The following is a 10858-nucleotide window of genomic DNA, read 5'->3' as shown; positions in this document are numbered from 1 at the left end:
GGAATATTAACATTTTTTAATTGCAATCTTTTCACAGGAAGAACTCAAAATATTAAATCTTGTTTATGCTTTACTGTTGGATGAAGAATTGAATGCTAGAGAAGCTGGACTTCATAATTTCCTCATGAAAAAAGAGAAAGAAAAAGTAAGTTATAGTTTTGAATGCTGTTTCTAGGAAATGTGTAATATTTCTTGTGAAAACTGCTCTTTTCAAATCAAAATTATGCCATAAGTTGTTTTCTGTCCATGTAAAGGGTCAGTGATTTTTTTGTTCAACTTGTACAGGTGACATACATTATAAATGCATATGTTTTTTAGTAGATATGCATCTGGTTTCATCTGGAGTTGTTTGGTAAAAATCCATGTATTCAGAATGACATGCTGCTATTTGTTTGTTCTATGTAATATCTTTCAGTATCCAGTATGAAGCTGGAAGCACGAATTATGATGCTTTTATGACAGAAAGATGCACAAAAGATTGTGAGAAATGGCATCACGTTTTTTGCTGAGGTGTCCAATATAGGCCAGGGCTGCACTGACTTGTGTTTGCCAGTTCAAAGCATAGACAGAGGTGGCATGTGAGTGTCGGACCATGGAAGCAGAACATACTAGAGAGTACACAGTTTTTACATACTTATTGACCAATTTAATCTCCTGACAAATTTACCCATCCCTGTGAAACTATATACAAGTCAACTGGAGAGCACAAGTAATAGATCTCAATTTCAATACCACTGGATTTCAATACAAGTGTTTACTGCCCACAGTAATAATTTGAGTGATGGTTCTGATTCCTGTGTCCTACTAATACCTGCCTGACTCAGGTGATCTAAGTTGTAGCAGCCTGCAGGTTGGTTCTGGCTCTTGGGACTGTAGAATCCCATTTGCTCACTTTGTCTTCACAGAAAATATATTAATGCCTCCCCATGTCAGATCTCCTACTAAACCTATACAGACCTCTGTGGTTGAAGATTTGGATGTGAGATACAGGGCGAGGTTCCAAATTCAGCATCTCGCCCCTACCACTGAATAGGATGAAATAGTTTTAAAGTTATCTGAGGCCAAGTGTATATACCAGCTTACATTTTTCAAAATATATTTTCTAAATGCTTCCATTGGTTCATCTTTTGGTCCGTACAAACTGCCAAATACAACAAAACAGTCTCTGCAGCAGAGTATAAGCATTAAACAGCCTCTGTAAAACCAATGAGTTTTGTATCCTGACATGTAGCAGAACTATGATATGATAACAGGGAAACTTCTGAAATTCAGAACCCTCCGCTGAACAGCATTTTACAAGTTTTGACTGCTCTTACCTTTGATGACATGAAAGAAAAAGGTAATCTTGATGCAAGTGAAAACAAGTATCAACCTAGGTAACTTACACTCCAAGTTTAAACAGAAAACTTCTAAGATTTTGTACATCTCTTATATCTTTTAGCAATATCTACAAGTAGGCATTATATTGTGAGTAAAAATAGCTCACAAGGTTTTCTCTAGAAATAAGAAAGTGTCAGTTTCATCTGTGTGTATGAATGGCCATTCAGTGTTTCTGCTGAGTTTCATTCCTGAAATCTTTTGGTTTTGCTATATAGATCAAGTCTGCAAGAGCAATCCAGACTACAAAAAAGAAAATTAAAGCTTACCTAGGCACCCGTGAAACTGCAATAGCTGAAGAGAAGGTGAGACTCTAGACAAACACAAGGAGTTTCAGAAATTAAAAAATGAAAGCTGTGTCTTGATAATAAGATAATTCACTGTAAGCATGGGGTAAGTTCTGGTCAGCTTGCTGACCACTGATCACATACAGGAGAGTATGAGCATAGAATAATGTACTAAATAGTCTAGATTCTTGTGATGCTTGGGAATGCTTGGAAAAGGGGCATACTCTCTATTTCTAGGATATGAGCATGTTGATGCTTTTTTAAAAACAACATTGTGGTAATAAGGAAGCTTTCTGTTTTCCTCCTAGAATCTGGAAAGTGGTTTTGCAAAGGAGTTTGCTGACGTACCTGCCAATCTCCTTGATGAACTTCACCAGCTTTACAAACATCGTCCAAAGTAAGATCCCCCCCGATTCCATCTGGTTAAATGCTAGTATGTCATGTGTGCCAGAGATGGGAATGCTATTTACTTCAATAGCATTATTTTGATAATCAGGAGACTGCCTGATTTTTAATGGATAGTTAACAATGGTTCATTTCCTATCATACTAAGGCTTGCTATTTTGAGTACTTACATTTCCTTATTCACGTCACACAATTTGTTTTAAATGCAATCTAAGTAATCAGCAGTTCTCGAAAACATAACTTTTCTTTTGGGGAAGATGAAACCTTACCCATTTGCTCCTTGCAAGAGATTGAGAGTATGAAATGTTCTTATTGTTGTTTGTGAGCTTCTTTTATGCAAGAGAAAATAAAAAGTAACTACTGTATGTACTGTGTATGTGTACTAGGACCCCAGTGACAGAAATGCTCCTTGACACTGCTAACCCGTATAAGGATTGTTCAGGCTCAGCTGAAGATTACAAGGAGTCACTTACCCTTTTAATGAAAGCCATGGATGAACTGGATAGTTCTGAGCATATGCCTAATGGCTTAGACCCATCTGTATGGGAACATTTTTGCATAGCTAGACGAAATAAAATGGAGAGTGAGGAGTTGGTATGTAAAATTCTGTATTTTGCCAGTATACTTCTTAACATTTTCAGGTCTTAAACTTTTGTGGAAACAATGCAGCACAGATAAGCTGAATTTGCATTTGAAAGTTGCTTCTGGCCACATTCTATTCAGAAGAACAGAAAAGGCATCAAGGGAAACCAGCTCTAGTTCTCCCTCAAAGGAAATTAGCATATTAACATGAAGAGATTAGATCAGAATGATTTTGACGTTGATATTATTTCATTAAATATAATTTTCATTTCTTCTATCCATACCAACAAACTATTTAGATATTTTATTTCTATCATCTATTGGAGTCATTCTCTCCCATTAGCATCAATGCATTCCCATGTTTTTCTAGATCAAGAGCAATTCCTAACAAAAGGTGTTGCTGGAAAGTTCTACCAAGCCATTTGTTCAGTTTAAAAGTATAAAGGTGTAAATCTGAATCATCCAGAGATACATGAACTTTAACCAAGAAAGAAGAAAATGTGAATAAACTACATGAATAAACTATGCATAAATGAATACATTATTTTCTGAGCAGAGTGTAAGGATTATAACTTCTGTGTTACATGTTCTACTGGAATTCTCAAAATACCAGGCTGCATATTTATACATACTTATGTCTTCTTGAGAACTTGTCTTTTCTGCTCTTGAAGAGGCTTGCCCTCACCTACTGACAAAGTTGAAAACGTTCAGAATGTCACAATGTTCTTGCTTAGGTGAAGTGGACAGCCCAAACACTGGCAGAGATGCAGGCCTTTCTCCACAGAAGAATGGTTGAAAATGAGAAGATTGAGTCAGAACTAAAAGCCATTTTCCAAGAACTCACATGGTAATTTTGTTTCTTTTCCTATGTTCAGCTAAATTTTAATAGTCCACCAACACAGAACCAGAAGTTACATACACAGCTGTGTTCTCCAACACTTATCTAGGATTCATCTAAGGGACATATGATGTTTCTGAAGGGGGTGTTCCTGCAGCACATGTGAGCAGCCCAAACCTATCTTGATCTACCATCTTCAGTAACAACACCAGTACAGATGGCAGCATGGTCTTCAGTGTAAGCTACATCATACAGTGAATCTGACAAAGCTTTTAAGGCCATATATGTGCTAGCTAGCTCAGTTAAATTTTGCTCACATAGACCTAATATACAGTGATTGCCCTTAACTGAAATAGGCTGCTCAGTCACAGGAGATCTGATTTCACTGACCTGCTTGGACCTTCATTTTTTTCATGTATATGACATAATTTTCACATTCATTGTCATTCAGGAACAAACTCCAGGATAAATTATACAAGAAACTAGTGTTGGCTGGGAGTATCCTCTATTTCCTTTTCAATTGTTGTTAAAATTTCTGTTCAGTAAGGACACTTTCTCTCCAAATATCTACTAGACTATGTTAAACTGAATCCAGTAGTTGAAAACTTTGAGTATGGAAATCAGTTGCAAATTCTGTTGTCACTTTGAGGAGAAATAGAAGACTCGCTGTTGAAAAGTAACCCCTACATGAACATACCACTTATCAGTAATAAATAAAAATATTTTGAGAATCATAGGAGGATTTATATTATATTGTTGAAATAACTAAATATTGGTTTCGTTTTCTGACATTTTAGGCTGCAGGAGGAGAAGATAAAACTGCAATTGAATTTGATTGTGCAGTTTTTGCTAAAACAAGGACAGGTGGAATTGAAAAGTGCTGCTATCCCAGACTACACTGATGCCATTCTCATTAATAAGAGTGTTGTTGAAGATCTGAATTGCTCTATCATGGTAATTTACATTATATAAAGAATATTTAAGCTTTTAAAACAAATGTATTGTTCTTCCTTTTCTCCAGTTGACACCTAGTGTCAATTAATTACTACAGACCAGGAAGCTCCATTGTAATCTAGAAGCTACTAAGAATTCTGTAATGTCTCTTATTATGCTGTAAAGATCGCAATATAGACTCCTCTCTTGATGTCTGATCAATACAATTCAGATCAATGAAATGGCAACAGTTTTTACGTATCACTTACACACACACTGTAAATAGAAAATCTAATATCCTAACCACCAGTCCAAACTTTCCCTCAAGGCAAACTTGCAGTCATGTTAAGAGGCATTTGAATAGTACCTTACTCTAAGATTTAAAAAATTAATAGCCTTTTTAATGTAAGGTGAAATTGGTGATCATATTTAAGTTTTCTTACTCTCATTAAAGGATTTTTTTTAGGCATTCTAGCTGTACAAAAATTGCTTCTTACTGATATTGCACAAAGCCTTCAGTAACAACTGCAATATACCTTATACAGAACAAGCTTGTATGTTGTGGTGCTAAAATGTCTTCCTGTTCTTATGAAAGATAGAAAGATGGAGAGAGAGGTCAATAGTAATTTTCTTCATATAATTCCACAATCTAAGGCTGTGGCATGGAGCACAAAACTGAACAAAATTCCATAAAAAGATAACTATCTGGAGCAAGGGCTGGAAAGAGACTGCAGTATAGAATGTGTTCCCTACTAAGATGACAACTTTGGAAGCTTGCCAAACTTGTTGCAGATAGTTATTCCATAATCTGTAAAGTGTGTTAATTAAGATTAATCTGTTTTTTCAGGCTCAAGGAGAAAAAAAAATTGCAAGCATGGTGGAATGTAAAGACTTCTCTAAAGGGATATTTAAACTGGAATGGCAACACAGGAAAATGAGAATGCAGATAGAAGATCTGAAACAGAAGGCTCAGGATATTGTAACACTACCTATTTCAAAAGATCGCCAGCTAGTGAGTTACTTTCTCATTCTTCTTTTGACTGCAGAACAGTTTTCAGGCTCTACCTGTAAAATAATTTCTACTTCATAAGTCTTTTACTACTATAGAGAAACCTGATGCCTAATAGGTCAACAATTCAGCTTTCAAAGGGAAGTTTTACTCTTGAGATTGATCAGTGATGAAATTCTTTGGGATGTTCAGGTGTTAGTAAAGGGACAATTAGCCCTAACTCTTAAGAGTTTTAAAATTGGGACTGAGACTAAGGAATTGGGATTTTGAAGCCATGAGGACAATCTTTTAAATAAAGCACCACAGCTTCCTTCTAAGAGAAAGGTCTGAGGTGCCCCCATCTCCTATCTCGCAGAAATATAACTTTTGCTTAGTATACAAAGACTTGGTGTTCCTACAGGTACCTTACTAAGCCCTACTTGCTGCCTCTTGTTGGCTTGTAGCAAAATGACAAGGGATTGTTTGCCATGCCTGGCAGGCAAGAGGCGGCAGCTGGCCAGCAAGTCAGCTACCACATAGCTCTGAATAAGCCTAGGGGGCAGTTAAAAAAACATCAGTAAAGGCTGTGGGAGTGCACCAAAGGAGCCAAGGATACCAGTGGGAGAAGAGGAGGAAGAAGAGAGGTTGTAGGGCGAGCCTGAGAATATCACAATATGGGCTGTAGAGGACTGCAGGGAAAGCTGATGTGAGGATGAGGTGGGGTGTAAAGGCTTAGAGTAAGGGATGTTGGAGGATACGTAGACTGGAGATAATGCAGTGAGGAGAACTAAAGCACAGAGAAAAATCAAGAAAGTTGAATTGCAATATCCTTACTTGCTCTCCAATCAAAAGATTAAAAGAAAATCCAATACATGTTTTGTTCAGGCTTTATTTGTTTTGCTTCTTTCCACACTCCTTGTTCACTTTAGAATCACAGCCAAGGGAGTTCCATAACTAACACAAACAAAACGACTTTCCAAAGAAGTGATGTGACAACACAATGGACAGGTCTTGTAGCAAAGTGATGCCATTAGCTCAAACTTCATTTGAAGTGATGGTCAGAACCGCTGTCCTTCAGAGAGAGAGTAAGACTTGCCCTCAGCAAAGGCATGTACCAGTTTAATCAGAATCCGAATGCTCTGAGAGGGTTGATTTTACTTCACTTGAGTAGAATGTGAGGTTAGCAGGAAAGACAAGGCAATAGAGACCTCAACAATAGGAAGGGAAAAAAAAGATGGCTTGGATAAATGCACTGAGGCAAAGACTTGAGAACAACTGGAATTAATGAAGCAGTGAGTGAAAGCAGTTTTGTGCTGTAGGCAAGGAGCCTATTGAGTCTTTCCTGTTTTAACCCTTAGAGTTGTCCAACAAAATTTTACCTGTCATTTTGGTGGGACAGTACTCTGGATGAGCCTGCATCTACAAAAACTGTCTACTGCCCATGATGGGTCATACAGCCTGTTTTACTAGTAGCAGTATCCCAAGAAAAAAAAAATCTCTAATGTAAATGCTCTAAAACCTGAATTATTATGCAATATAAGAACAATAAAAGAATAATTACTAGGAAGCCACTTGACAGAAAATAATCACTTTCTTCTCTGGCTTTAGGACAGACTATAGCACTTTGGCTTCTACCTGTTTTACCTTAGACTGCCTTATTAGATAAAGTATAACTTGGGTTTTATGACAACCTTGCACTAAATATGCTTGGTCTTTTGTTTCCATTAACACACAATATAACATTTAACACCTGTGCAGTGCAGTCTTCACACAGCATCCAAGAATATCTTTATAATGTCCACTTCTGATCACTAGTAAGCCCTTTTCCTATTCAGAATTCTAGTTTTTTGAGTTTCACATAGTATGTCTTTAAAGTGAGGAACTGTCGACAACAAACAGGCTCAATAAGATGGTTTATTTCCATTTTTAATCCTCCAGTTCCTAACTGAGCTGAACTACGACAGCACCATCGCCCAGCGCATTTCAGTGTTGGAGCAAACACTTGGCACCATCGATAAGGTAACTCCTTAGTGAACCACTAACATCTGAAAGACACACTCTTAATTTAAATTCAACTCCACTCCTTCATTAGTAAAAGGGGTTTGTAAGGAATAACTGCAACTGATGTAGGCACACTAACTCCTCAGCTAACTCAAGGACTGTTGGACCACAGCCGCAACAGTGCACAAGGATGAATATATATATATATCTCCATTTATTCATCTGGCTTTCCATAGTTTCTTCAACTTGCACTGAGTTGCCTACAACTGCAGTCTTTGGAAGCAGTCATCATACATGGATTGTCCCATAAATCAACCTTATGGAGAAAAATCTACTTGCTATTACTGGAATTAAATGCTTTCCCTCCTAAACATCTGAATGCAGATCTGCTTCTCACTTCTTGAACAGCATTGTCTATAAAAGTTTCTCTTCCATTTCTAATGAAGCATTCTTCTAGTCTTCACTGCTTAATGTTTATCTCCAGAAGCACGAGCCTGTTTGTAATATCACTCTCCCCTTATATCCAACTATGATTTGCTGGCTCCCTCATCTATTTTGACATTCAGATTATGATTACTTTTTAATACGTTATTCCACCGGATTTTCTCCATATTGCCCTAGCTGGCATTAACCTCCTATTCCTGTTCAAGCTCTAGTATTTACCTTGTGCCTCTACAGCCCATCTCACAGCTTCAGCACAACCCCTTCTTCAGCAGCTCCTAGCAGCCAACTCTGTTCCCAGCTCGCTCATTCCATTGACTTCCTTTCCTCCCTTTATCTTTCAGGTTTTATCTTTAATATATTTCTCTACCTGACTCATACCTCTTTCTTTGTTGTCTGCTACTTATATTAGAACTCCATAAAGCACACTGGAATAGTGTGCAAGTAAAGCTAGCATGTGCTACTAGTCAAATCAAAATACATTACAGTTTATTGAGCTACAATGCAGTGCTTAAGATTGTATGTTTCCATCAAAAGTTTGTCTGAACATGTTATGTGTAAGCTCATATATTTGCTTTATCCATTTGGAAATGGACAGCTGCACAAGAAGAATGTGAAGAATTGTAAAAAAAGAATTAAAGAGTTGGAGAAGTGCATCAGTTTAAAAGAGCAAGCAAACTACAAGCTCAGCCTGGAGCTGAAAGAAATGCTTGTCTCTGTCTCAGAAAGGAGTAACATCTCGAAGGCAGCCGGTGAGCCACAGTAACATTCAAAAGTCACAAGCAAATAACATTCACAAAGTATCTCCAAGGCTACCCAGTCCTGTTTTCCATCAGCATCAGCTAAGGGGCAAGCACGTTTATTACTGTATGTGCACAATTAGCACTGCCCTTCCCACAACAATTTAACATTGTTTACTTAAGAGCATACCTAGACATTTTTTATTCTTGTAACCAAAGTTAATTAACTAAATTGCTGAAACTATTAAAGTCAAATATTCTAGTCATTAATACCTTCATTAGACAACATGCTTTCATTCCTTATTGGAACTGTCCAGCCTACTCCTTTCCACACATTCAAGGGACCAGAGGAAGTACCATGAAGCTGAGAAGGGCATTTGCTATTAGCAAAACTGTAGAGATCTTCCCATTAGCAAAAGTTAGAGATTTTCAAAACAGTGGGTACTTGCTAGAAACTACGCCCTTGCCTTTCTGATATTTTTGTTTTATTCAGCACTACAAAGGCTCTGAAGCCCAACTGTAAGCCTTTTTTAAAACACTTGCCTATTTTATACGGAACTCAGAGTAACAAAGGGACAGGTCCTATATAAATATAGTATAAATATAGACTATATATCCACTACAAGTACAGGCTAACCCTTATATTTTGTTTTATGCAGACATACGGCCTGTTTCTGAAAAGATTAGAAAGGAGCGTTACCAAGAGATTTTGAAGCAGAAACACCTACGGAATCTTGTAAGGGAAGAGGAAGAACAGGTTGAAATTCTTCAGGCACAAGTTGCAAGACTGAGATCAAGAACATTCCCTATTCTTTAAAGACCAGAGTCCACGTAGATAAGACTGTGGTATTATAAATCTAAGAAAAATAGCTGGAGCATCAGCATTTTCTCCATGAACTTTTCTTTCCACAGCTATTTCTTCTGTAATTTCTTTTAAAATAACTTCCATTTGAAAGATGCATATTTGTTTGTTTTGTGTATTTTATGCCTAGTCTTAGCCCCATTATATTTCAGTTCATGAGATTAATTTCTACAGAGTTGATTACATAAATCATATAGTTCATTACAGAAAACAAAGGGTACAAGAAATTGTAGACTGATCGTACAGGTGTATTTGTATGTCCTCAGTCTGCAAGATGCAATTGTAGAACATTTGGAAGGTGAAGTACTGCAAGAAATCCACACTATAGCTGGTAAAATTAATGTCTGTGGCTTTGACTTAATTTTGTTCTGTAAAATATATTTATACCTGTGATGGCACAGGTGCAGGTAGCTGAGAAGATGAAGGTACTCTTCAGCCTGACCATGCCTTCTACCTGGCCTTGTCCTGAAAGCTGCTGCTGCTTATGGCAGCCTAATTACCTGCTGCCACTGGCAGAATCAGAGGAAACCAGGTCTGGAAGCATGTGGCCTCCTGAAACATTTGCTCCTACCTTCACATCAAATGCAGTATATTCTCCTGCCAGATTTCTCCAAGGCAGCTAAGCTTTTTCCCTGCTGCCACTGGCAGAATCAGAGGAAACCAGGTCTGGAAGCATGTGGCCTCCTGAAACATTTGCTCCTACCTTCACATCAAATGCAGTATATTCTCCTGCCAGATTTCTCCAAGGCAGCTAAGATTGATTAAAAAACCCTTGATAAAACAAACCACTGTGGGAGACTGATCTCAAGCATTCTCACTCCTTTTTGTTTCCTTCTTCTGTAGTGTGTGTCAATACTTCTCCTTTCATAAATTCACATAAAATCTAAACTCTTTCCACTGTGCGACCATTAATAGCTTTGATACCTTAGTTTAACAAAATTCAACACTTCTAAGAAAAACTACTTCTGTTGTGATCTTGTAGACCACCCCCTTTTTTGCCTTATGTTTAACTGGGTCTGTAGCTGAAACTTCCTTAGAAGTAAGAGTTCCAAATTTGCCAAGGACCTCAGGGAAGAGAAGTCCCCTTCACCAGTCATCACCTTTTTTTTTTTTTTTTTTTACATTGAGAAATGTAAGAAATTACTCTCTCATCAAAGAAACAGGAAATACCACCTCTAAACAAAACAGTTAAGGTGCAACCAATAAGGAATGTGATTGCATATAAAACAAAGTGGTAGCAGGGAGAGCTGTAGAGTCATGATTTTGGTTTTGTTACACCTGACAAGCAATGATTTTAAGGAGAAAAGTAGACAGAAGTCATCACACTACATGCAAAGGCCAGCTAAGAAAATAAAGCCATTTCAAATTAAGACTCAAACTTTTTAAAATGCAGTATTTATTGGA

At 37.4% G+C, this 10858-nt stretch overlaps 1 protein-coding gene across 1 annotated transcript in view; it reads left to right on the top strand.

Moving 5' to 3' along the window:
• Positions 1–9409, top strand: part of CFAP43 (cilia and flagella associated protein 43) — a 46197-nt gene extending 36788 nt beyond the window's left edge. Inside the window, exons 30-39 of the mRNA XM_010007926.1 lie at positions 38–145; positions 1596–1682; positions 1973–2061; positions 2456–2663; positions 3386–3498; positions 4287–4443; positions 5270–5434; positions 7349–7429; positions 8451–8604; positions 9252–9409. Of these exons, the coding sequence (XP_010006228.1) occupies positions 38–145; positions 1596–1682; positions 1973–2061; positions 2456–2663; positions 3386–3498; positions 4287–4443; positions 5270–5434; positions 7349–7429; positions 8451–8604; positions 9252–9409 (1320 nt within the window). The remainder of the gene's footprint in view (positions 1–37; positions 146–1595; positions 1683–1972; positions 2062–2455; positions 2664–3385; positions 3499–4286; positions 4444–5269; positions 5435–7348; positions 7430–8450; positions 8605–9251) is intronic.
• Positions 9410–10858: the final 1449 nt, after the last annotated feature.

This window comes from Chaetura pelagica, unplaced genomic scaffold, assembly GCF_000747805.2.
Source record: "Chaetura pelagica isolate M959 unplaced genomic scaffold, ChaPel_1.0 scaffold531, whole genome shotgun sequence".
Taxonomy (NCBI): Eukaryota; Metazoa; Chordata; class Aves; order Apodiformes; family Apodidae; genus Chaetura; species Chaetura pelagica.
Note: the sequence above shows the minus strand (reverse complement) of the source record. Positions and strands in the feature narration are given on the sequence as shown.